This window comes from Bos indicus x Bos taurus, chromosome 9, assembly GCF_003369695.1.
Source record: "Bos indicus x Bos taurus breed Angus x Brahman F1 hybrid chromosome 9, Bos_hybrid_MaternalHap_v2.0, whole genome shotgun sequence".
NCBI classification, from domain to species: domain Eukaryota; kingdom Metazoa; phylum Chordata; class Mammalia; order Artiodactyla; family Bovidae; genus Bos; species Bos indicus x Bos taurus.
Window position 1 is genome coordinate 9761031 of NC_040084.1, and position 27816 is coordinate 9788846.

Below are 27816 nucleotides of genomic sequence, written 5' to 3' on the forward strand. Positions count from 1 at the left end.
AAAAGACTTAGATGCACCCTGGATGGGAATTCAGAGTCTTCAGAGATCAGAGTCCAGTAGAATGGATAAATGTGAGACTGAAGAAAGCACTCTAGCTGGACTTTCCAGCCCAGAGTTGAAAATCAGACCTGCTGGGACCTCCAGTTTTTGGTCTACAGAAGGTGAAAAGCAGCTAACAAAGTCTCTAAAAGGAAAGAATGAAGAATCAAATAAATCCAAGGTTAAGGTTACTAAGCTCATGAAAACAATGAAACCTGAAAACACAAAAAAATTAATAAAACAGAACTCTAAGGATTTGGTGGTTTTGGTAGGCTACAAATGCTTGAAAAGTACAGCATCAAATGATCTCTTTAAAAGCTTTGAAGGCAACCCTACACATAGTCAGAAGGAAGGTCTGGACCCCACAATATATGGATATAATTTTGATCCAAAGACCTACATGAGACAGACAAGTCAAAAGGAAGCTAGCTATTTGCCAGCTAATACAGAAAGAACTGAACAAAAGTCTCCAGATATTGAAAATGTGCAACCAGACCTGTTTGATCCTTTGAACTCTGGCAGCCTAAATCTTTGTGCAAATTTGTCCATTTCAGGTAAACTTGATATCTCCCAGGATGATAGTGAAATTGCACAAGTGGAACACAGTGTGGCATCCAGAAGCTCATCAGACGATTGCCATGATCGTCAGTCTGCCCCCACTTCAGGAGTTAGGACAATTGAAGTTAAGCCATGTAATAAAGACTGTTTCAGTGGAGAGAAAGTAACTGTTAAAATAGGACCTTGGACAGAGCTTCAACAAGATGAAATATTTGTGGATAATTTACAACTGCCCAATTTTGAGTCCTTAGACTCTAATGGTAAATCTAAACCTATGGAAATAACACTTGAAAAGGAAGCTTTGCAGGAAGCTAAGTGTCATTCTGTCGGGGAATCGTTAGCTAAGTTAAGAAATAATCAACCTGCTTCTACAAGAGAATACCACCTTGTAGTGAGTGGAGACACCATTAAGTTACCAGACATTAGTGCCACGTGTGCCTCATCTCGGTTCTCAGACTCAGGTGTGGAAAGTGAACCAAGCTCTGTTGCAGCACATCCAAACCCTGACATAGTCTTTGAAACTGTACCAGGGCAAGGTCTTTTCATCAGTGAAAGGTTATTTCCTCAGCTCTTGATGAAGCCTGACTGTAATGTAAAGTTTTCACTAGGCAGTCACTGTACTGAGAGTACAAGTGCTTTCAGTGAGATCCAGTCGTCCTTAACCTCCATAAATTCTCTGCCTTCTGATGACGAGCTGTCACCTGATGAAAATCCTAAGAAATCTGCTGTATCTGAATGCCACCTAAGTGATAGCAAAACTGTGTTAAATCTAGGAACAACTGATGTGCCAAAATGTGACGATAGGAAAAAGTCAAGTATTATTTTGCAGCAGCAGAGTGTCATATTTTCAGGGCATTTGGACAATGAAACTATAGAAATACATTCCTTAAATTCAAGCACTAAAGACCCTTTACAATTTGTTTTTTCAGATGAAGATACTTCCAGTGATGTGAAAAGTAGTTGTAGCTCCAAACCTAACTTGGACACTGTGTGTAAAGACTCCCAGAGTCCTGATAAATCCAGTGACTCTGTAGGAACCACAGTTCCATTAAGTTCAGAACTGGCTTGTTCAGGCACCCCTTGTGTCGTTTCAGGTTCCGTTTCCACCAGGGCAGATAGCAGTGAAGATAGAACTGTGAAAAGGAAAAACAGCGATGCATTAAATCCCAAACAAATGTGTTCAGAAGCCCCTGCAGTTAAAGATGAAACTTACCTGGGTACAGGTGATGCTTTTTCAGCCAGTCCTGATATGGTAAAGCAAGGGCTTGTGGAAAATTATTTTGGCTGTCAAAGCAGTACGGATGTTTCTGACACATGTGCTATTAGCTACAGCCATTCAGTTAGCCCTCAGAAAGAAACTTCTGGAAAAGAAATGAGTAGTCCTCAGCGGGATCAGGGTAAAGATGAGGAAGAGGAAGAGCAGGATCAACAAATGGTTCAAAACGGGTATTATGAGGAGGCAGATTACTCCTCTCTGGAGGCCGCGGGAGATGCTCACTGTGCAGATGGAGCTGACCTGGGAGGAGAAAGACTTGCCAAGTCTGAAAGACTGGCCGGCGACTATCTGAGCGATGGCATAACCATGCCTACTGTCTGTACTTCTGGCTGTCTGTCCTTCCCGTCTGCACCACGAGAGTCCCCTTGTGGCGTTAAGTACTCTTCTAAGAGTAAGTGTGACGCTGTTACCAAGCAGCCGAGCAGCGCCTCCCACAGCTGCACGTCATCTCTGTCCTGGTACGAAAACTCGCCAAAGCCTCAGATACAAGCGTAAGTAGTGGAGCGCAACGGCATGAGCTGTGAGGGAACGTGTATATCTTTCTCTGGAAACATGCATATTTCACATTCTCTGACTTCTGTAATATAGAAAGTATTTCTTTGATTAGCTGTCCAGAATGGAGAAGTGAACTCAGTATGCTGCCTGAGACAGACCTGTAGGTTCCTGTATGATTGTCCTCTTCTATTGGCTACACATCCCTGATATAACTTTTTCATCGGTAGTTGTGTGGTAAAAGTGTGGAATAGTTGAGCTTAAAACCCTTTTTTCCCCATCATTTCTCCCCATTTACTCCCAGACAGAAGTTAGGTTTTATAAGGACATCTAGCAATTAAGGACAGTATTAGATAATTACTAGAAACTTCCCTCAGCCTGCCAGACTCAGATTGCCTCAGCTAAGTCAGTGGTTCCAGAATTGATATTTAATGGTCCAGTTAAAAAAAAAAAAAATCCAGAAAAATTTGAAGATGGCATAGATTTACTAGTATGGCACAGTTGTCTACCACCTTAATCCAGATGGAATTATAATCCCTAGAGTAAAATGTCTGGGTTTGGCTACTATAGGTTTTTAAGTTCCCAGATTATTCTGATGTGTGCACATAAGTGAGATCCATGGTGCTACAGCTAGTGAACCCACTGAGATGAGAATTTATTGTTATTCAGTCACTCAGCCGTGTCCAACTCTTTGTGACCCCACAGACTACACCACACCAGGTTTCCCTGTCCTTCTTGATCTTCCAGAGTTTGCTCAAACTCACGTCCATTGAGTTGGCAATGCCATCCAACCATCTCGTCCTCTGTCATCCTATTCTCTTGCCTTCAATCTTTCCCAGCTTCAGGTTATTTTCCAGTGAGTTGGCTCTTTGCATCAGGTGGCCTCAGTATCGGAGCTTCAACTTCAACATTAGTCCTCCAAGGAATATTCAGGGTTGATTTCCTTTAGGATTGATTGATTTCACCTCTTGCAAGGGACTCTCAAGAATCTTCTCCAGCACGACAGTTGGAAAGATCAATTCTTCAGTGCTCAGCCTTCTTTATGGTCCAATTCTCACAGCCATATATGACTTTACAGACCTTAGTCAGCAAAGTGATGTCTTTGCTTCTTAATATTGCTGTCTATATTTGTCATAGTTTTTCTTCCAAGGAGCAAGCATCTTTTAATTTTATGGCTGCAGTCACCATCTGCAGTGATTTTGGAGCCCAATGAAATAAAGTCTGTCACTGTTTTCATTGTTTTCCCATCTGTTTGCCTTGAAGTGATAGGACTGGATGCCATGATCTTAGTTTTTTGAATGTTGAGTTTTAAGCCAGTTTTTTCACTCTCCTCTTTCACTTTCATCAAGAGGTTCTTTAGTTCTTCTTCACTTTCTGCTGTAAGGGTGATGTCATCTGCATATCTGAGGATATTGATATTTCTCCCGCCAATCTTGATTCCAGCTTGTGCTTCATCCAGCCCGGCATTTTGCATGTTGTACTCTGCATAGAAGCTAAATAAGCAGGGTGACAATATATAGCCTTGACATACTCCATTCCCAATTTTGAACCAGGTGAGAAGTGCCTACTGAAGAATTATAATGTGCTAGAAGGGGGCTTCCCTGGTAGCTCAGCAGTAAAGAAGCCTCCTACCAATGCAGGAGACACAGGTTCAATCCTTGGGTCTGGAACATCCCCTGGAGAAGGAAATGGCAAACCACTCCAGTATTCTTCCCTGAGAAATATCATGGACAGAGGAGCCTGGCAGGCTATAGTCCATGGGGTTGCAAAGAATTGGACACAAAGTGACTAAACAATGACAGATGTGCTAGGAAGTTGGAGGAAGTTGTTCCACCTCCTGGCAGCTCAGTCTCTTCCTGAATCAAACATGAAAGCAGTATTCTTCACCCAGTGTGTCCCCCTCACTTTAGTGTTCAGCAGCTTACTTGAGTTTTACTTTCATCAGCCCAAATCATATAATATTAAAATAGTTCATAATTTTTCATGTTCTCAATCCCCAAGTTGAATAGATATGTTTGTGCCAATTTTATTTAATCACATCCCCCCTTAGTTCTATTCCTTCTTACTGATATTTTTAGAGAAAAATACAAATAACTTAATCTACTAAATATAATACCTGCCATTCTCACCAGTACACTGTGTAGAATAGTGCCTTTTTTTCCATTTATGTAAGATTAAAAAGGAGCAAGGGACTTCCCAGGTAGCTCAGCTGGTAAAGAATCTGCCTGCAATACTGGAGACCCTGATTCAAAACTTGGGTCGGGAAGTTCCCCTGAAGGAGGGCATGGCAACCCACTCCACTATTCTTGCCTGGAGAGTCCTCATGGACAGAGGAGTCTGGCTGGCTACAGTCCATAGGGTCGCAAAGAGTCGGACATGACTGAGTGACTAAGCACATACAGCACAAAAACGAGCAAGGGGGGTAAGATTTGGTCACAGGATCAGCATCAGACTGTTAGTCTTTGCAGTACTTCTCCCAGCTTTTTCTGCAAACAATATAAAGTTCTGTAAAAAGCATAACTCCATTCCTAATGTTTTCTAGTGGATTTCAAATTTAAAAGAATATTTTTAAGTGATGTCAGGGTGTAATTACTTATTGTATTTGATCAGAGTATGTACTAAAAAACAGGGATTGAACCCAGGTCTCTTGCATTGCAGGCAGATTATCAGCTGAGCCACCAGGGAAGCCCTAGTAAAGAAAATCACTGTCTAATTTCTAAATCATTTAGGTGATCACACATATTTCAGTATTTTAAAATCAAATATTTCTGGGTTTCCTTTTCTGTAGTTCTCTAAATTCAGTAGATTATCTTTTTGGTTCTAAAAACTGAATGTAATGCTTAGTAAATAATATCTTTTATAACATTTTGCTTTAGCTTCCTTCAGGCAAAAGATGAATTGAAGCAACTTAAACTCCCCGGGTTCATGTACAGCGATGTTCCTCTGCTGGCATCCTCAGTCCCTTATTTTTGCGTGGAGGAGGAGGAGGAGGACCATTGTGGAAATGGAGTGCATCTCATTGTCTGTGTGCATGGCCTAGACGGTGTGTAACATCTGTGGATATAACCCGTACCAACTCGATATCTTCTTTTCCTAGTAGATCTCGTTTAGTTTTAATCATTGACCTGAAGAAAGATTTCTAAATTGCTGATACTAATTATTATCTTAAATACATTCTAAAACAGAGAGATGTTTAATTTTGCTAAGTATAATATTAGATTTTTTTTAAAGCAAATTTTCCTTGGAATTGATATCCACATGCTGACATTTTCTTATATTAACTTGGGGTTTTTCTGTCTGCTCTCGTACTGTTATTTTCATCAGCTGTCACTCGTGGCAATCATTTTGTATCCCTTTGGTTGTCTTTCTGCTTCTGTCTAGCTTGGTGCTTTAAACTTTATGGATAAGAAAAATCAATACCTAAGAATAAAAGATTCACTGATTAATTAGGGTATAATTTAAATTCTTAATACCTGTTCTTACTTGCTCTAATTTTATGACAGCTATTTTGGTTACTCAGCAGCCTATTTTTCTTGGTTAGGAACTGCGTTAGAAGATACCAGATATCTCTAGACTAGCAGAGTCAAGTCAAGTCAAGTGAAGTCGCTTAGTCGTGTCCAACTCTTTGCGACCTCATGGACTGTAGCCTGCCAGGCTCCTCTGTCCATGGGATTTTGCAGGCAAGAATACTGGAGCGGGCTGTGTTATAATGTGATTCTGTAATAACAAAGTAACAAAAGATTTTATGGATTATAAAAATGCTAAAGTGAAGTCTCCCAGTTGTGTCTGATTTTTTGTGACTCCACAGACTCTGTAGACTCCTGCCAGGCTCCCCTGTCCATAGGTTTCTCCAGGCCAGAATACTGGAGTGGGTTGCCATTTCCTTCTCCAGGGGATCTTCCCAACACAGGGATCCAACTCCGATCTCCCTCACTGCAGGCAGACTCTTTACCGTCTGAACCACCACAGGTCTAAACTAGTAAATTATCATTAAATTGGATATTTTTAATTAAAAAAAAAAAACTGCAACCCAAGAAATAAAATACCTCAAATACTAACCTGTTTCCTTCCCCTAATAAAATTTTCAAAGAATTATCCTCCAAGAAAAGTTGCTTGGCTTAATAGAATCTCTGATAAAGTCCTCTTTGAAATTTCCAAGAAACACTATTCCATGTTATAGAAATTGGTCCAGAATAATAGGAAAAAAGATGGAATGGAGCCTATTTTATTCCTTGAAGTTAACCTAACCTTGTTATTAAATCTGAAAAAGATGTAACACCGACACTCCAAAGAAAAGTGGAGCAATCTAACATAAATATACTTAATAAGACTCTAGTAACATTGTAGAAAAATGAATTCGTTAATTGATTAAATGTTTCCCAAAACCCTCCAGCAAATGAATCAATATATTAAAGTAGCTACAGCAAATAGAATTTAGTTCCCAGAATGCAAAGATAGGTAAATATAAAGAAATTTATATACTATATTAGTAAATCAAGTAATTTAAAATTCAATATTCATTTCCAGTTATGACAAGTAAGCATCAAACTTTAAGCCTTAAATAGCACTAGTCTAATTCATTAATGTAATTAAGCATATATACTTACAGCTCATGGAAAACATATACCTAGTAGTGAGATGCTAGAGGCATTTCTTTTAAAAATCAGGAATAAAACAGTTAATTCTGTCTGTTCATGACATAGCTAAAAAGAGGGATAAAGTAAAAATTCAGCAGTTGATAATGATATGTATATATTCCTAAGTAAGCCAAAAGAATTAACTGAAAAGCCACTAAACTAATTTTTAAAGATACTAATTTATATTTATATATTACATATGTATATACTGATTATTTATATTTATGTATGATAGCTGTTATAAATATTTTGTATTTATATATATCTTTTAAGTTAGTAATTAAACTACTTTAGATTATTTAAATGGATTTTTATTTCTATTTGTCTGACCTAGTACTGCCAAAGAAAAAGTCAACAGATTAAATCGAAAATGCACTCAAGTGTGGTTAAATGCTCATGCAGAGAGTGATGGTGACGAGTTAGTCAGTTGGTCACTCACAGCCGCCATTGCCAGTGGTCAGCACAGCATGTGCTGACCGTGGGACAGACGGGGAGCCGGAGTGGGCGTGAGGGGTTGATAGCATCGTGCATCCAGACCTCTGAAGACACAGGCTGTTGGGGAACGTTGTCTGCTGGTGGCGATCAGCCGTGACATGAACAGAGTGGGTTCTGGTGCACAGGTCCTTGTCTCTTCACAGCTGACTTAGGCCCTCCACATATCCTCAAGATGATTAACAACCTGTGAGGATGTGTGCTGCATCTTTTGCTTTATCTTGTCCTTTAGACAGAATTTTCATTTTCTTCATTTTCTAGGTAACAGTGCAGATCTCCGATTAGTAAAAACTTACATTGAACTTGGGCTTCCTGGGGAAAGAATTGATTTTCTTATGTCTGAAAGAAATCAGGTACAGTATGACTGTGTTTTCAGTGAAAGCATACATGTTTCTACCAGTTTCTACCTAAATATTGCTTACTACAAAATGTCTGTAGTAGTAGAAATAATTTTTCTGATTTCTATAAAATTTAACATTCATGCATATCCTAAGGAATTTGAAATGATTTATAACTCAGTTTTTGAGCTCTTTACATATGCAGAATTTCTAGTATTTCACATTTCTATGCAAATAGTTCATTAAATAATTAAACCATTTCAAATAACCTTATATTCAGTTCTGTTAGTGGGCTAAACAGTCTAAACAAAGTATTAATGAGAAAACAGCCTTTTTTCCTGGAAATTCACTGCTTGTTCATTTTAGTATAATGAATATTACATTCACTAACTTCTCTAAAAAAAACTGGTCTTTAACCATATTTTCAGTACCCAAATTAAAGGTAATGTTTATATTCAGTTTTTCCTGTGTATATAATGTGTATGTTTTGCTTTTGTTTAGAATGATACTTTTGCTGATTTTGATAGCATGACTGATCGCCTTTTGGATGAGATAATACAATATATTCAGATATATAGTCTAACAGTCTCAAAAATAAGGTAACTTTTCTTATTTACATAACTTATTTTTATGTCTCCATGAATTATAGAAAAATTACACAGACTGTCTGGAAATTTTTTGTCCTATTCTAAAATATAGTAGACAGCAATTCAAATTAATATAAAGAGAAAAAATTAAAAGATTTTAGGGAAATACTACATATTGTATAATTCTGTTTATGTGAATTGGCCAGAATTGGTGAGAGAGAAGTAGATCAGTGATTACTTAGGACTGAGGGAGAAGGAGATGGGAGCTGATGATAAGTAAAGAATGTAGGGTTTCTTTTAAAGGTGGTGGAATATTCTAAAATTTTTTACAGTGATGCTGCACTACTCTGTAAATACACTAAAAACCATTGAATTGTACACTTTTAGTGGGTGAATTGTATTGTATATGAATTATATCTCAATAAAACTGCTCCCAAAAAGAAAACTTGTAGGGAGATATATATAAAGAAATGAAACTGTAAGAATATTTTCAGTGTCATGACTATACTTTGAGAGTACCCAAGCAAGAGATGATGATGAAACCAGTATGTCTCATTCTTTAATCACATGTTGTGAGTAGAAATGAGAGAGAGAAAAGTGATTGTTTCTTCTGTTCCAGTAAGAAATAAAGAAAAAATTAAAAGTAATCTTCTTGAGTCAAAAAAGAGTAGAATAAGCTGATGGTTGTCATATCCCAGGTAGGAGGCCAGGTCTTTATACTATAGGCCTTTGTTCAGTCCATTTCCAGTTAGTATAGAGTAGGGACAAAGAGCAGAGAAAAGCAGGTTTTTATCTGAAGTCATTTTTTAAAAATGTTTCTGTTAGAATATGGTGGGAGATGTGAGTATGTTGTCGGGGGTGGGGGAGAAGAGATTGTTTTCTAATTATTTTTGTCATTTATGGATCTTAATTTGTTTGCTAAATTTTCTGTAGTCATCTTGTATTCCTTTTATTAATTTGTTATTTTATAATGAGAAAGTATTGTTTCAGGTTTTTTTAATTCATCCACAAGAATATGCCTCTTTTAGTCAGTTACAGTGAGCCATAAAATCCAGAAGCTTGATGTAGCTGATTGAGAACAGTTTGATATCAGACTTGCCTTCCCAGCTTCAGGAAATTTGTCAGCTCCTCCCTAGTCGTTGTCTATGAACCGTTGCTGAGACAGCTGTCAGGCTTGCTTCTTTCACTGTTAATTGTCCCCAGGGATTCATGTACTGTCTATTGTAAAATAATGGGAAGCAGAAAAGGCTGTTTTGATTTAAGCTATTCCTAGGTAAAGATGAAATCCTCTGTATTAGCTATTATTTTGGTATAATCTTATACTTAAGTAGGAAAATGCATGTATATTTCATGTGTGTTGAAATGCATTCAGTCAAAGAACTCCCCCAACGTGGAGTGTGGACCAAAAATAAGAGAAATGGGGATGTAATGTCTCCTAAATCATCCTCACTGATACGATTTCATTATGTTGTTTTAAATCATGACTTCAGTTTAGTTCAGTTCAGTCACTCAGTCGTGTCCGACTCTTTGCAACCCCATGAATCGCAGCACGCCAGGCCTCCCTGTCCATCACCAACTCCCGGAGTCCACCCAAACTCACGTCCATTGAGTCGGTGGTGCCATCCAGCATCTCATCCTCTGTCGTCCCCTTCTCCTACCCTCAATCTTTCCCAGCATCAGGGTCTTTTCAAATGAGTCAGCTCTTCGCATGAGGTGGCCAAAGTATTGGAGTTTCAGCTTCAACATCAGTCCGTCCAATCAACACCCAGGACTGATCTCCTTTAGGATGGACTGTTCAGATCTCCTTGCAGTCCAAGGGACTCTCAAGAGTCTTCTCCAACACCACAGTTCAAAAGCATCAATTCTTCTGCACTCAGCTTTCTTTATAGTCCAACTCTCACATCCATACATGACCACTGGAAAAACCATAGCCTTGACCAGACGGACCTTTTTTGACAAAGTAATGTCTCTGCTTTTTAATATGCTGTCTAGGTTGGTCATAACTTTCCTTCCAAGGAGTAAGCGTCTTTTAATTTCATGGCTGCAATCACCATCTGCAGTGATTTTGGAGCCCCAAAAAATAAAGCCTGACACTTTCCACTGTTTCCCCATCTATTTGACATGAAGTGATGGGACCAGATGCCATGATCTTAATTTTCTGAATGTTGAGCTTTAAGCCAACTTTTTCTCTCTCCTCTTTCACTTTGATCAAGAGGCTCTTTAGTTCTTCACTTTCTGCCATAAGGGTGGTGTCATCTGCATATCTGAGGTTATTGATATTTCTCCTGGCAATCTTGATTCCAGCTTGTACTTCCTCCAGCCCAGAGTTTCTCATGATGTACTCTGCATATAAGTTAAATAAGCAGGGTGACAATTACAGCCTTGATGTACTCCTTTTCCTGTTTGGAACCATTCTGTTGTCCCATATCCAGTTCCAACTGTTGCTTCCTGACCTGCATACATATTTCTTAGGAGGCAGGTCAGGTGGTCTGGTATTCCTATCTCTTTCAGAATTTTCCACAGTTTATTGTAATTGCTGTGTATACCTAAAAAGGAAAATTTATCATGTAGTCAATATATTATTACTTTTTAAATGTATTTCTAAGCAGTTGCAAACTAGGAGTAAAAATTTTCTGGTAAGTAATATCTTTTTTCTATAGATTAAATATATAAATTATATAATCATAGGAATTTTCTGCTACATTCTCATATTTTTTTCCTTCAAAATGTAGTTACATCATTTCAGAGTATCAAATCATAGTTTTAAAACGTATTAGAAATTCTTAGTATTTCACATCTCTGTATAGTGATAGCAGCTTTTACTTTTGTTTTTAAAACTAATGCTATGGGAGAAATGTCATTTTTTTTCTTTTATAGCTTTATTGGACATTCTTTGGGCAATTTAATAATCCGTTCAGTGCTTACAAGACCACGGTTTAAATATTACCTCAGCAGGCTTCATACCTTTCTTTCACTTTCTGGACCTCACCTTGGTACACTCTACAATAGCAGTGCTCTTGTTAATACAGGTAAGAAGTTTTATTGTTCAGTATAAAAAATATGGCCTGGGGAGATTTAATCCAAATTTAGTATTTTCTGATGTTTATTTTAGAGCCAATTTGTCACATATAGAATTTCATGAAACAAAAGATGCAGCTATTTTTCTGTTTTATCATGCATAAGAAATAAGCTGATAAAACTCATTTCAGAAAATGATATCCTATTGAAATATTTGTCAAGCCACTGGAGCATTTTTCTCTCTTGTTTTCGTTACGTGTTTATTTTCAGTAAATGTTAGTATTATAAACAGATTATTCTGTTATTCTATTAGTGGAGCAGATAACAAATATCTATAATTAACATAAAGTTATAAAATATTTTATATAGAATGTTAACTCTGATTTTGATTTGATAACAGTAAAGGGATATTAGGAGAAAATAAATTCTAAACTTTTTAAAGAAATTAAAATAAAAATTAAGACCTCAATTTTTATTAGAATAAATATTCTCATTAAGAAAGATCTTCTACTTGATTTACGCTTATTTGGCTTTGTTTTTCCCTTAGAATTTTTAAATGGCTTTTCTAGTATAGTCAATTGATTCTCATTGAAAGAATAAATTAGGTTTCATCCTGACTTTTTTTCATCAAGCCTTGAGACTCTTATTTCCGTTTTCTCCTCTACTTCTTTCATTGACAAATAAACCACAACATTTTCATTTGAATCTCATTTTGAAGGGTGGTTTTCAAAATCTGGCTTGATCTAGATTTTTACAGTTTCAAAAAGAAGGCAAGAGAAAAAAAAATGAAACATATAAATAATATAAAGTAGAACCCAGCATGAATAAGATGCAGTACTTTAAATTTATTTCCTTTAAATTTATTCCTTCACTAAACTTTTCCCCAGATAGCATTGCAGTTAGCAGCTTTAATCAATTAAAAGGTTTTTTCCTCTTTTCCTCGTTCACCTCAGTAACGTTAGAATCAACAAAAGTAGAAATGAATAGTCTGTAGTCTTAAAAACCAGCTCCAGGGTGATTGAGGTTTTACTTAAGGGGAAGATGCACTTAAATACAGGAAACTGGACTTCCATGATGATCTGGTGGTTAAGAGTCTGCCTGCCAATGCAGGTCACACCTGTTCGATCCCTGGTCCAGGAAGATCCCACATGCCACAGAGCAACTAAACCCATGTGCCACAGCTACTGAGCCCATGCTGTAGCGCCTGCCTGCCTCAATGAAAAGTACCCCTCACCAGCCACAACGATAGAGAGCCCGTGCACAGCAATGAGGACCTGGCACAGCCAAAAATAAATAAATAGATAAATATTTTAAAATAAATACAGGAAACTGATAATATGAAGAAATACAATTAAAAATTAAAATTTAATTATAATCAGTATTATTAGAAAACATCATCTAATTGCTCATCCCAGGGCTGAGCTGTGGTGGCTGTAAAGCCTCGGCGCTCAGGCATGTGGAGCTACGACTGTTTGAAGTTTTATCCCCCTTCACTTCATCTTAATTTGAACGAATATATCTAAAGGTATAATACCCCCAAATTTGATCTTGATAGACCATTACCTGTTTAATTACTGAATGAGATAGAAGTAGCAAGCCTTCTGTCAACCATTAACCCATTGTTAACCTCAGTGTGTTTGTGTTTATATTTATTATCAGAAAATGGAAATATTTTGCAAATACATTTTTTATTCACCAACAAAATGCTAATTTGAGGAATATGATTTTTAAGTGAAATATGTATATTAAAATTAATAACCTTGTTATATGGTACTATATTTTCCAGTTTATAACTCTCAAATATCTCGTACCATTAATAACTTTCTAGGTCTGTGGTTTATGCAGAAATGGAAAAAATCAGGTTCTCTTTTACAATTGACATGTCGTGATCATTCAGACCCTCGCCAAACTTTCTTATACAAGCTTAGTAATAAAGCAGGTAAGTATATAGTAACAGTTTTAAAAACATACACTTGAAAACCTCTTTTAAAATAAACCTTTAGCAAATAAGTTAACATGTGTTTCTGGTGATTAAAAAACTATCAATTGGTTGTAATTTCTTAATGAAATCGACTCACAAAACCAAACAACTGATAGCATGATTTAATTTTTTATATGATTGTATTTATTTCTTGTGAGTTGCACAGCTAGTCTGAGATTATCCTAAAAATTTTTAGCATTTATAATTCATACCATGAGTTAGTTTCTGAACTAGGTTCATGTCCTTCTAGGTGCCCCCAACCCCAGTCTTCAGCCCTTGTTTTAAACTGCCACATATTTTTTTATTTTATTATTATAAGTATTTCTGGAAAATGTGAGAAACTGATGGCTACCTGATGGCTACCCACTCTAGTATTCTCGGGGCTTCCCCAGTGGTTCAGATGGTAAAGAATCTGCCTGCAATGCATGAGACCTGGGTTTGATCCCTGGGTCAGGTAGATCCCCTGGAGAAGGGAATGGCAACCCATTCCAGTATTCTTGCCTGGAGAATTCCATGGATAGTGGCTACAGTCTATGGGGTCACAAAGAGTCAGACACGAGTACACAACTAACACTTTCACTTTGAAACTATTAGTAGTTATTCCTTCTACAAATTCTGGCCACTGGATGAATCTGGTTAGTCATCTCTCATTAAGTGAAAGAAAGTGAAAGTCGCTTAGTTGTATCTGACTCTGTGATCCCATGGACTATACAGTCCATGGAATTCTCCAGGCCAGAATACTGGAGTGGGTAGCCTTTCCCTTCTCCAGGGGATCTTCCCAACCCAGAGATTGAACTCAGGTCTCCCACCTAGCAGGCAGATTCTTTACCAGCTGAGCCACAAGGGAAGCCCAAGAATACTGGAGTGGTCCCTTCTTCAGCAGATCTTCCTAACCCAGGAATCAAACCAGGGTCTCCTGCATTGCAGGTAGATTCTTTACCAACTGAGCTATCAGGGGGCATTAACCGGTTATTAAATGTATTCCCTATCTTGCATGAAGGGAAACTATCTAAACTTTTACTAAAAAGTTTTATATCTAAACTTATACTCCCAGAAGTCCCCAGCTGGTCTCTCCCCATCCAGTCTCACTCTCTCTAAGTGACCTCACCTCTGACCTTTCGTCTCTCCCTGGGTTATACTCATGTGTTCCCGGCACGCTCTAACCCTTTGAAATCTCCACTTGTGGAGAACAGACTGTGTTCATCTGTGTCTTCTGCACAGACCATGATCTCTGCTTCCTGCAGAAAAGTTCCCCAGCCTGCAGTCCCCAGCTCTCTGCTCCCCCTGGTGACAGAACAGAGGAGTGGCACACTTTTTTGCTGAAGGGCTGGATAGTACACATTTTGGCTTGTAGTCCGTGGGATCTCAGTTGTAACAACTCAACATAGCATTGTAGCACAAGAACAGCTATAGCCAACACGTGAGCTGATGAGTGTGGCTGCGTTTCAAACAAATTTTATTTATGCAAAAAGGAAAAAGGCAGCAGTCCAGATCACACAGGCCACACTGTACCACCTTTGTTGTAGAAGCAGCTGGACTTCTGATTTCTTGTTACTGAGGCCCACCTGGAGGGGGAGCGCGTCCTCTTGCTCTCCATCCCAGCACAGCAGTTATTCCTCCACCATCACATGAAACTGCTTCCTGTGAGGCTTATCCCACCCAGGCTCCGCTGCCTTCTTAAGTTATGATGACCTTCTTGCATGGTCAGTGAGAACTTTGATAGGAGTTCATTGACAAATATTTACTGCACAGTTATGCTTTAGGAAAAGATAGTTTCGGGATCTTAATATCCTGGCATCAATTTGGTAATTCCACAAGCATCTCTTTAAATGGTTCATCAAGCATTAAAGAGCCTTTCTCAACTCTGGTAACGTTCCATTCCACTCCACTGTGAAACCACACGTGGCTACACTCTACTCTGAAATTTCAACCAGTTTTTCATCCTGTCACTGTAATATCCTGTCTTCTTTGAACACACTCATCCTTTGCTGTAGTCACGTCGTACATGTTTGTGCTTCCCACCTTCCTTGCTTTTTCTACCACCATTCCTCCCTGTGACTGCACATCTTTGCAGAACTAATCCTCTTCATTCTCTGAAATTATACTCCACACCATCACCTATCCAGAGCTTTCCTTGATGCCCTGTCTGATGTAATGTTCATTCCCTGGTGGCTCACATGGTAAAGAATCGGTCAGCAATGCAGGAGACCCAGGTTCAATCCCTGGGTTAGGAAAATCCCCTGGAGAAGGGAATGGCAACCCATTCCAGTATTCTTGCCTTGAGAAGTCCATGGACAGAGGAGCTTGGTGGCCTACTGCCTATGGAGTCGCAGAGAGTCATGCACGACTAGTACCCAGTATATACCTTCATATCTTGAGTCTTCTGTCTCTGGACAGCCCTCATTCCAGTCTTCATTTACCTGCTAGATGCCTGTGCTTACATTTCAAACTAAGTGTGTCTGAAATTGAATGTGTTTTCTTCTGCTGCTTCCTCTTCTTTCAACCTTTTCTAAATGGTACTTGTCCTCTGGATGACTTGGTGTGAAACATCTCAGTGTCATCTGTGGTGGATCCTACTTCTTTGTGTTTACCACTTCCCGAGTTGTGAGTGTCATCTGTGAGCTGCTTTAACATTACATATGAACCTCTTTTATTATACTCATTACAGCTTATCTCATGTCAATCATCTTTATGCCTCTTGGCCTTTTTTCCCTGACTAGGATCTGTCATGACAACCCTTTGCCACTCCCCCACTACATGTGCCCTCAGTACTACTTACAATACCCTGAAGAACCACTTAGCATAGTTCTTCCCAGTAGGTGTTCGCTACAAAGCCATTGAATCAATGATCTTTTCAACGTTATGTTCAGTATCCAAAAGCAGGTCAAATGTTGTATGTTAAGCTGAAAATCAAACCCATGTTTCTTAAGTAACTTAAACTAGTAAACTTAAGCCCTGGCCTTTTAAATCTGTTTTTCATCTTCATCCTTATCACCATGTTCTCCTCCTGCTCTTGAAACATTTGATATGAACACCAGGCAGATTTAGTCATTGAATACAGCCCACTTCATTTGAGTCTTGTTTTTTTTTTGTTGTTTTTTTTTTAATTTTATTTTATTTTTAAACTTTACATAATTGTATTAGTTTTGCCAAATATCAAAATGAATCCGCCACAGGTATACATGTGTTCCCCATCCTGAACCCTCCTCCCTCCCCATACCATCCCTCTGGGTCATCCCAGTGCACTAGCCCCAAGCATCCAGTATCGTGTATCGAACCTGGACTGGCAACTCGTTTCTTACATGATATTTTACATGTTTCAATGTCATTCTCCCAAATCTTCCCACCCTCTCCCTCTCCCACAGAGTCCATAAGACTGTTCTATACATCAGTGTCTCTTTTGCTGTCTCATACACCGGGTTATTGTTACCATCTTTCTAAATTCCATATCCTTTTCAGGATTCTGCCTTAAATACTGTCATGAATATGAGGAAGATAATTGGAAATGGTTATTTCATGTGTTATTGGTTATTAGAATCCATGAAAGAAAGGTTTTTTTAGGTGAAGTTTTATGATTTTGTGTCTAAGGGTACAAAGTAATGAGTTATTCACAGTATACAGAAATATATGCTTGATTCACAAAATCACAAGATATTCCTACATCACATAGTTCTCATGTGAGAAAAACTTAGACTGACTAGATCCATTGTGTGTAGCTATGGAGTTTGTACTACTGCTGCTGACAGGGTTTGTTGTTCAGTCACTAATCTGTGTCTGACTCTTTGCGACCCCATGGACGTGCCAGGCTCCTCTGTCCTCCACTGTCTCCTGAGGAGTTTGCTCAGATTCATGTCCATTGAGATGGTTGTTCTCTCTACCTATCTCATCCTCTCCTGCCCACTTCTTTTTTGACCTTCAATCTTTCCTAGCATCGGAGTCTTTTCCAATGAGTTGGCTCAGGTGGCCAAAGTATTGGAACTTTGGCTTCAGCATCAGTCCTTCTAGTGAATATTCAGGGTTGATTGACTGGTTTGATCTCCTTGCTGTCCAAGGGACTCTCAAGAGTTTTCTCCAGCACCACAGTTCAAAAGTATCAATTTTTTGGCACTCAGCCTTTATGGTCCAGCTCTCACATCAGTACATGCCATGAAAAACCATAGCTTTAACTGTATGGACCTTTATTGGCAAAGGGATGTCTCTGCTTTTTAATACAGTGTCTAGGTTGGTCGTAGCTTTCCTTCCAAGGAGCAAGAGTCTTTTAATTTCATGGTTCCAGTCACATCCACAGTGATTTTCGTGCCCAAGAAAATAAAGTCTGTCACTGCTTCCGCTTTTTCCCCTTCTATTTGTCATGAAGTGATGGAACAGGAAAGGAAATATATGAAAGGCAAAAAATGTAAATGTTCCCTGGGGTCTGTGTATTTATACTGCATTTTACAAAGTAACATTTAATTAGCAATAGTAATAATAGCAGGGCTTCCCCTGTAGCTCAGCAGTAAAGAATCTGGCTGCAGTGCAGGAGATGCGAGTACAATTCCTGTGTTGGGAAGATCCCCTCAAGAAGAAAATGGCAACCCACTCTAGTGTTTTTGCCTGAAAAATCCCATATATAGAAGAGCCTGGTGGCCTCAGTCCATGGGGTCGCATAAGAGTCAGCCACAACTTAGCGAAAACAAGAACAATAATAGCAACATAAGAAAAACACGAGAGAGAGTATAACTGTAAAATTTTACTATAAACATTCTGTAATCTATGGCATTCCCCTCTGAAAAGATATTTACATTACTTTATAATTATTTGTAGATCTGAATAGATCTTTTGCACTTGAATTCTTTTCTAAGAATTAGTTATAATTTTGCTTACAAGTTACTGATTTATTATTTGCCTTATAATGTGTGGCAGGACTTTCATCTCCCCTCTGGTTGTACCAGCACTGTTTAGGAGCCAAACTTTGAAAGCACACGTAGATACTAATTTTAGCAGAAACACTGACAAGTTTACTTAATCTAAATAACACTCAGTTTTTCCAGTGGTACAGTGGAATAATACTGTCTTTCTCACAAGACTGTTAAAGGTTAAACAAGATAATTCATGTAAAATAATCAGCATTCTGAATAATACAAAACTCAGTAAATATTAATTAGTAAAAACACCTCTAAATGAAGAGGTGCCTGAACTAAAAGAGTATTATAGATTTATAAATCTGTGTAGGGAGTTTTTTTTAGTAGAACTGTCAATATTGCTAGCTAAAAAATTATTCAAATGACTTATTAAAGTGCTAGCATGTCATACCTGTGAATGTATTTAACTTTGTGACATAGGAGCCCCGTTGCCCCCTTTGCAGCTGAGACAGACACGTGGAGCGGCCGAGCGCCCGCCACTGCCCACCAGCCAGTACCAGCCCACATGGCCAGAGCAGGCATGCTAAGCCAGGAATGTGTGCTTTCAAGAGTTTGAGAAGGTTTTCTAATTTTAGTTTTAAATATCAACAAATATTCATTAATTGATTTTAACTTATAATATTGTCATAGGAGTTGGAGCAATTCTCTCCGAGCTATGTTTTTTCCCTTTTTTTTGGGGGTGGGGGGTGGGAATCATCTCAATGAAATATGAGTAGTCAATTCCTAGGAAACCTCTACACCTGTATATGTACATATAATTCTTTATTCACAAGATAGAAGTAGATGGGTTCACGTCAGAAACTTTAAGTAAATATTAATAAAACAGGAACACATAGAGCAGCATTTACTTAACCAATTTACTTAGCCAGTATGCCATTTGCAGGTATTTTTAAACAGGAGCCCTGGTGATAACTGTTCTGTTATACTTTACTTTGCTAAAGCTAAATACAACGTCTTGGATGCCTTGGTCTGATTATTGCTTTTGTTTCTTCTGAACGGCCAGTTTCCTGTTCTTTTGAGAAAGCCTAAAATCACCTGTCTAAAGCAAAATCAGACTCCTACCCTCTTCCCTTTTTTATTTAAGCAAGGCCTCCCCCGTGGGTCTTCATTTTGAAACAGTCTTTTTTATCTCTGCAACATATCATTGGATCCTTAATCAAAAGCTAGAACTAGAGCAATGTGGAAGGTAAGCTGTAGATTAGGTGACAGCGGTACTGAATGGTCAGGTTCACAGAGAAAGAAGGGTCGGGGTGCTCCCAGCATTCCATGATGAGGCCTCAAAAATAGCCAAAGAACAAACTATCCATTGTTAGAATTTCAAAAACAAAATATCCTTATTTTAAGATCTTCCTGAATATATCTGCTTGGAGAAGGAAATGGCAACCCACTCCAGTGTTCTTGCCTGGAGAATCCCAGGGACGGGGGAGCCTGGTGGGCTGCTGTCTCTGGGATCGCACAGAGTCAGACACGACTGAAGTGACTTAGCAGCAAATATATCTGCTTAGACTCTCTTTACCAGCTGTTGAATTCTGACAAATAAAATATAACAATTAAAGAAGTCTCTTGCAGTACCACTTTGGCACAAAATAATTTTTTCTTACAGCAGATTACAGAGACGTTTAATAATAGGTATGACTTGATTTGTAATTAACATTTGTATTTTGTTTCTGAAAGTATAGGAAAGCATCAGCATCAACTCACATTTTAAGAAGTGAATTCTTTCAAATGTGTTTTAAATAAATGAGTAAAAATAAGAACAGTTTAATACTGTGTAGAATATGTCCCTTTAGAAAGCACAGGATTTCTCAACCTCTCAGCACTTTGGATATTCTGGGCTGAATGTTCTTTGTTGTCAGGGTCTGTCCTGTGCATTGTAGGATGTTTAGCAGCGTCCCTGGTCTCTGCCCAATAAATAGTGCAAACACACCTTAGCCCTTCATGTCCTAGCCCCTGCTTGTGAGAAACAGCATTATCTCTGGACACTACTAAATGTTCCCTGAGGTGTAAAACCACCGGTTCAAAACAGCTATTTTTGTCAATTCCAGAAAATAAACAGAGATGAGTCAATATGAATTGCTTTGTGTGTGCGTGCTAAGTCGCTTCAATTGTGTCTGACTCTTTATGACCCTATGGACTATAGCCCACCAGGCTCCTCTATCCATGGGATTCTCCAGTGAATTGCTTTAAAGCTCATTAAATTTTTCAGGAAAAACAAATGAGCAGTCAGAAGTATCAGGAAGAGTAAAATAATGAAGATGAAATTTATAATGTTCATTCATACATAAGTCATGTAATTATACAGTCCAGAAAAATTTTGAGCATTTACTTTTTATCTTTCATGGCAATCCTGAAAAGCAGCTAAAATATTTAGAAACTTTTCTAGTTAAACTATCTCATTCTACAGATGGGAAAAGAGTATTACTTTACCAAGTTAGAGGTAACTTTTCAACCAAGAATTAGTTACCTTGGGCTGAGTGAAGGTCAGTGGACAAGGCTGTCTTTGAGCAGGTAGAGTCAGTGCAGGTACACAGAGGATGAACCTACAGTACAAGGCTCCCCAGACACAGCCCTGAGATGTGTCCATCAGCTGGATTTTGCTCAGATGAAGTGCTGCCATGATTCCCAGCAGTACTGCACCTCGGGGACCACCATGTTTCTCTTTGAGCTGCTGCCCTCTCCAGCCAACGCTGCTACACGGGAATGGAAACAAAAGACTCAAAAAAGAGGCCAGAGTCTGTTTCACTTGGCTGATGCAAAAAGTAGGCTCCATACAGGATGCTCATTATCATTAATAAATACATTGTTGTTGAAAACATGTTATTAAAATAATTCAATTTAAAATGCATTTTTAAAGTACGGTGCCTTTTTAAAGTACAGTGCTATCTTGGAAATCACATTTTAAAATATGACAGTATCATGTATCTATATCGATGTTAGTGTCTTTGATTGTATTTATTTTATCATGGAATCAAAGAGCATAAGGGTTTCTTGGACACCCCCTCCTCTTTTCTTGGTTTGCGTACTTCCACTCCACCGAGCTGCCTGAACCTAGGAGACACCAGTGCTCCTCTCAAGGATCTAAATCATCTGAAGCAGTGATTCTGAGCCCGAATGCCTTTATTTCTGTAGAAGCACAGCAGAATCTCTGCAAAGAGTGATTTTTTGGGAAAATATATTTAAATTTTAATTAAATGACTATAATTTTTATAATATAAACTATAGAAATAGAGTGCCAGTAAATGGGGTGGTAATTGGAGGGGAGCATAAAGTCCAAGGACAGATTTGTTGAGTGAGTGACTTTTTTTAACATGAGAGATATGTAATATTTTACATACTGGTAAAAATGTAAAAGATGCTGGTGTTTTGAGAAAAAGTACAGAAACGTTACTGAGCAAGGCTGCCACAGGCTGTGCAGCATCATTCCTGTCAATGTGATGGGAGTGATGCCCCCGGAGCTGTGCAGTGTGGTTGCCTTTACAGAGGACACACATGTTAGGTAATAGAAAAAGCCAACTGTGCTGTTAAATGGCTGGTTTCATGCAGCTCAGGATAAAGTTTCAGTTAACTGTCAGATTTAGGAAGCACAGCACCTAAGGTAACTGGGTTAGAAGTGAAAATGATGTGCCATGGGATGGTGACTTGCACATTTTTTGGCTTGTTGACCCCTTAAAAGAATTTTGAAACAGTTTGTATCCCCTTGTGTAATTTTATAGTGATACCTACAACTATTTTCTATAATTTTAAATAGTTGCAATGGATATATTTTCTGGCATGTGAGGTAGTATACATTTACTGTATTTTCATAAACATGTAAAGACTTAGAGCTATAAATTAATTTGTGGGAAATATATGCCATGACATCTAATTGACACAGTCATTTCTTAACTGTCAAACAATCTATCAAATCAAACTTTTTGTAAGAGAAAGTAAGACTTCATTCATTTTTGGCTTGATTCTCCCTGGGTATGTACCATAAGAAGATCTGAAATAGATTGGAGAAATAGATTGGAGAAAAAAATATCTTTCTCTCATAAGGTAGGAGAAGGAAAAATCATTTTTAGAAAAGTGCTCATATGGAAGCTGGGATGTAGAAACCAGTTTTCTTAAAGATGTAAATGCTTATCTGCCCCATGGAGTCTTAAATTACCCCAAAGGGTAGGTGTATGCCAGCTCTAAGACCTCTGCTTAGTTCACACAGATGATTCCCAGAGTCGTGCCAGTGAAGACATTGGTTTCAAATAATGTCAGAGGGAAATGAATTTATCTCATGAAATGTGAGAATGAAGGGGAAAATCTTTTCTTAATCTTTCTAAAATATAATTTTTAAAATATTTATGCAACTGAGTTAATTCCTATTATAGCCATTCTGTTATTTCACTTACATTCCTAGAATTTTGTATATTCAAGTGGCCACAAAGTAGTATCTTCTCATTGACAAAAGAAGGGATGACCTTACATTTGGCACAGAAGGTATATACCATTTCACCTGGCTGTGTGTCAGTCTAAAGTCTTCATCATTAGGGTCCTTAAGTTCCAGGGAAGACAGGGAGCTTCTATGAAAGCTTTTTATATTCTGGATCCAAAGTAGTCCCCACAATTGACTGTCTCTAAGAATCTGAATTTCAGGGCACAAAAAGTATCAAAATTTTATTCTGGAACATTCCAGAACAAAATTTTATGTACTAAATAACCAATTATAATGTGTTACCAATATCTATTTGTACCTTATTTAATTAATCACATAAAATTTGATTTTGTATTTACTGGTCTGAGCCAGATAGTAAAATTAGAACATCACTAGTACTAAAGTGGTCAGGAATGTAGTTTCAGTATTTAAATGAGTTATTTAGCAAAGCATCCCAAGGACACAAGCCCTAAATTCACCTAGTTTACTGAAAAATTAAAAAATTTAAATAGACCTAACAGAAAGTCTATTGAATAGATCATAAAATTTTTTATTAAAAATTCAAAGTATTTATTATCTTGACATCATGCTTAAATAAGGAGAAAATATAAGTAATATTGGGCAATGGTCAAATGCAAACAAAGTAAAAAGTCAGCTTTAAATGATTTTGTACAGAGTGTTTTGTTTTTATGGAAGAGTGTACTTTTGTTACCTTGGGAAATAATTCTGAAAATATTGATGAATATCCTTTGGAAATAAGACTATGAAATAAGAACATTATGGTAAAATTTCAGTTCACCTATCCAGTTTCTCCCTCACCCCCATACCACAACGCTTGCCCTCTCTCAGTGCAGACACACAGTTCTCATATCAGCACCTAAACTATGTAAATGAAACTGGCGGTTTTGGTAGAGAATACCTAGTAATTTGGAGAAGGAATTCATCGGGTACTTAAAAAGGCATAAACTTAATACTACTGAGGAAGTACATTTATGGTCACTTAATATGATACTAGTAAGTTACGTATAATCTGGTAAATTGTTGCACTGTAACTCAGTATTTTTTTCTTCACAGGGCTTCACTACTTCAGAAATGTTGTCCTAGTGGGATCTCTGCAAGATCGCTATGTTCCTTATCATTCTGCCCGCATTGAAATGTGCAAGACAGCTTTGAAGGACAAACAGTCAGGTAACGAAGTAAATTAGAAATATTTAAGAGAGTTCTGTCTACCTATGAGTCTCTCCCAAATTTTTCTTGCATTCGTGTTCTCTCTCCTTTCTCTTGTCCTTGCTTTCCTCTGACTTCCTTTTCCACCTGCTGATAGTAACAGCTATCCTTTCTCCATTTTCCTTCATCTGTTTTCTTCTACCATGTAAGATGTTTTGGCCAGTGAAACCGTAGTTGTTCTTTTGAAATCCCTTTTTCATATAATTACAAATAGTTCTCCATTTTACTGCTTCAGAAGTAATTTGTGCTTCAGTTTCCTCTGGTTTCTTGGGATTGGTGGTTGCAGTAAAGGTCATGCTGCATGTTTGGCAATACTTTACTTTTAGTCAAAGAGTAAAGTAACTATACTTGTTGGCAGCAAGCAGACTAGTCAAGAAAAAAAGAGAGGACCAAAATAAAATGAGAAATGAAAGTGGAATAGTTACAACATCTGACACCACAGAAATACAAAGATCCTAAGAGACTGTGAACAATCATACACCAATAAAATGAACAACCTAAAAGAAATTGATACATTTCTAGAAATGTAAAATCTCCACAGACTGAAACAGGAAGAAATAGAAAATATGAACATAATTACCAGCAGTGGAATTTAATCAGAAGAAAAAAAAAACCCTCCCAACAAATAAAAGTACAGGATCACACAGATTCATTGGTGAATTCTACCAAAAGTTTGAATAGAGGTAATAGCTATCCTCAAACTATTCTAAAAATTGAATGTGAAGAAAGATTTACATTATTCTACAAAGCCAGCATCACCCTGATACCAAAACTGGACAGAGGCACCACAAAAAAGGAAAATTACAAGCCAGTATCATTGATGAACATACAAGCAAAAATCCTCAACAAAATATTAGCAAACCAAATTCAACAATGTATTAAAGGGATCACACATCAAAAGTGGGACTTATTCTAGGGATGCAAGGATAGTTCATTATCTGCAAATTAATTGATGTGATACATCACATTAACAAATGATAAAAAACACATGATCATCTCAATTGATGCTGAAAAGTGTGACAAAATTCACCATCCATTCATGATGGAAACTCGTCACAGTGAGTATAAAGAGAATATATCAACATAATTTATGGGAAACAAAACCCAAAGCTAACTTCATATTCAATGGTGAAAGCTAAAAGTATTTCCTCTAAGATCAGGAATAAATCCACTCTTACCACTTTTATTCAAATAGTATTGAAAGTCGAGAAAACTAAGATCATGGACTCTGGTCCCAGCACTTCATGGCAAATAGATGGGGAAACAATGGAAACACTGACAGACTTTATTTTCTTGGGCTTCCAAATCACTACAGCCATGAAATTAAAAGACGCTTGCTCCTTGGAAGAAAACCTATGACACACCTAGACAGCACATTTAAAAAGTAGAGATATTACTTTACTGACAAAGAGTCGGACATGACTGAGCAACTGAAAAACAACAACTCACAGCAATCAGAAAAAGAAATAAAAGTCATCCAAACCAGAAGAGAAGAAGTAAAACTGTTATTGTTTGCAGATGTCATGATACTATTTGCTTTTCTATACACTGATAATGAACTGTAAGAAAGAGAAAGCAAGAAAACAGTCCTGTTTGAAATTGCATCAAAAACAAAATCCCTAGGAATAAACTTAACCAATGAGATGAAAGACCTATATTCTGAAAACTATGAAATGCTGATGAAGGAAGTTGAAGATGATAGAAAGAAATGGAAAGATATCCATGGATTGGAAGAATTAACACTGTTAAAATGTCTATACTCCCCCAGGCAATTTATAGGTTCAAAATGATCCTCATCAACATACCAGTGGCATTTTTCACAGAACTAGAACAAATAATCCTAAAATTTATACACAACCAAAAAAGATCCCAGATAACCAAAGCAGTCTCGAGGAAAAAGCAAAGCTGGACAGTCACACTCCCTGACTTCAGACTATGCTATAAAACTACAGTAATCAAAACACCACGGTGCTGGCAAAAAACAGCCACAGAGATCAATGGAACAGAATAGAGTCCCCAGACATAAACCCATATACCTATGGTCAGTTAATCTGTGACAAAAGAGGCAAAGACATACAATGGGGAAAAGATCGTCTCTTCAATAAGTGGTACTGGAAAAACTGGGCAGCTACATGTAAAAAGATGAAAATAGAACATTTTCTCACAACATATAAAAAATTAAACTCAAAATGGATTAAAGATATAAGATCAGAAACCATAAAAGTCCTATAAGAAAACATAGGCAAAAAAAAAAAAAAAAACACTCTTTGACACAAGTCATAGCAGTATTTGCATCTGTCACCTCTCAATGGGCTTCCCAACTGGTGTTAGTGGTAAAGAACCCACAAAAGCAAAAATAAATGAGACCTAAATAAAACTTTCAGTGTTAACGCTCATGCACAGCAAAGGAAACCATCAAAAAACAAAAAGACCACCTGCTGAATGGGAGAAAATACTCGCAAATGATATGACCAGTAAACCAAATTATATAAACAGCTCATACAACTCAACATCAAAAACAAAAACAAACTGATTATAAAATGGGCAGAATACCTGAACAGACATTTTTCCAAAGAAAACATACAGATGGCCAACAGGTACATGAAAAGCCGCTCAGCATTGCTAATCATCAGGGAAATGCAAATCAAGATCACCATGACAAATGTTGGTGAGAATGTGAGAAAAGGGAACCCCCAATGGTCATGTATGGATGTGAGACTTGGACTGTGAAGAAAGCTGAGTGCCAAAGAATTGATGCTTTTTAACTGTGGTGTTGGAGAAGACTCTTGAGAGTCCCTTGGACTGCAAGGAGATCCAACCAATCCATTCTGAAGATCAGCCCTGGGATTTCTTTGGAGGGAATGATGCTGAAGCTGAAACTCCAGTACTTCGGCCACCTCATGTGAAGAGTCGACTCATTGGCAAAGACTGATGCTGGGAGGGATTGGGGGCAGGAGGAGAGGGGATGACAGAAGATGAGATGGCTGGATGGCATCACTGACTCGATGGATGTGAGTCTGAGTGGACTCCGGGAATTGTTGATGGACAGGGAGGCCTGGCGTGCTGCGATTCATGGGGTCACAGAGTTGGACATGACTGAGCGACTGAACTGAACTCAACTGTACATTTGTAGTGGGAATGTAAACTGGTTCAGCCATTGTGGCAAACAATATGGAGTTTCTTCAAAAAATTAAAAATAGAACTACCATATTATCCAGTAATTCCACTTCTGGGTATATTGCCAAAGAGAAAGAAAACACGAATTCCAAAAGATACATGCACCCGATACTCAGAGCAGCATTGTTTATAGTAGTCAAGATATGGAAGCAACATGTGTCCATTAACAGATGAATCAATAAAGAAGATGTGATACATATATATGATGGAATATTACTCAGCCACTTAAAAGAATGGAATATTACCATTTGTATGCTTAGTGAAATAAGTCAGAGAAAGATAAATGTACAACGTGTTATCACTTATATGTGGAATCTAAAAATAAAGCAAATGATTAAATACAACAAGAAACAAATTCACAGCTACAAAGAACAAACTAGTGATTACCACTGGGGAGAAGGATGGGCAAGACATGGGTAGATACAAACTACTATGTGTAAAACAAACTATAAGAATATACATGCATGCTAAGTTGCTTCAGTTGTGTCTAAGGATTCTTAGCGACCCTATGGACTCTACCCTACCAGGCTCCTCTGTCCATGGGGTTCTCCAGGCAAGACTACTGGGTTGCCATGCCCTTCTCCAGGGGATCTTCCCAACTCAGGGATCGAACCCATGTATCTTATGTCTCCTGCATTGGCAGGGGGCTTCTTGACCACTGATACTACCTGAGAAGACAAGAATATAC

The 27816-nt window shown here is 37.8% G+C and overlaps 1 protein-coding gene across 6 annotated transcripts in view; it reads left to right on the forward strand.

Moving 5' to 3' along the window:
- Positions 1–27816, forward strand: part of FAM135A (family with sequence similarity 135 member A) — a 157270-nt gene that overhangs the window by 123212 nt on the left and 6242 nt on the right. For 4 of the 6 annotated variants that reach the window (XM_027550860.1, XM_027550862.1, XM_027550861.1 and 1 more), the window contains 7 exons: positions 6–2364; positions 5242–5408; positions 7756–7847; positions 8334–8431; positions 11297–11448; positions 13266–13376; positions 23799–23912. In XM_027550860.1, the coding sequence (XP_027406661.1) occupies positions 6–2364; positions 5242–5408; positions 7756–7847; positions 8334–8431; positions 11297–11448; positions 13266–13376; positions 23799–23912 (3093 nt within the window). The remainder of the gene's footprint in view (positions 1–5; positions 2365–5241; positions 5409–7755; positions 7848–8333; positions 8432–11296; positions 11449–13265; positions 13377–23798; positions 23913–27816) is intronic. The other 2 variants (XM_027550863.1, XM_027550864.1) reach the window with 1 other exon arrangement.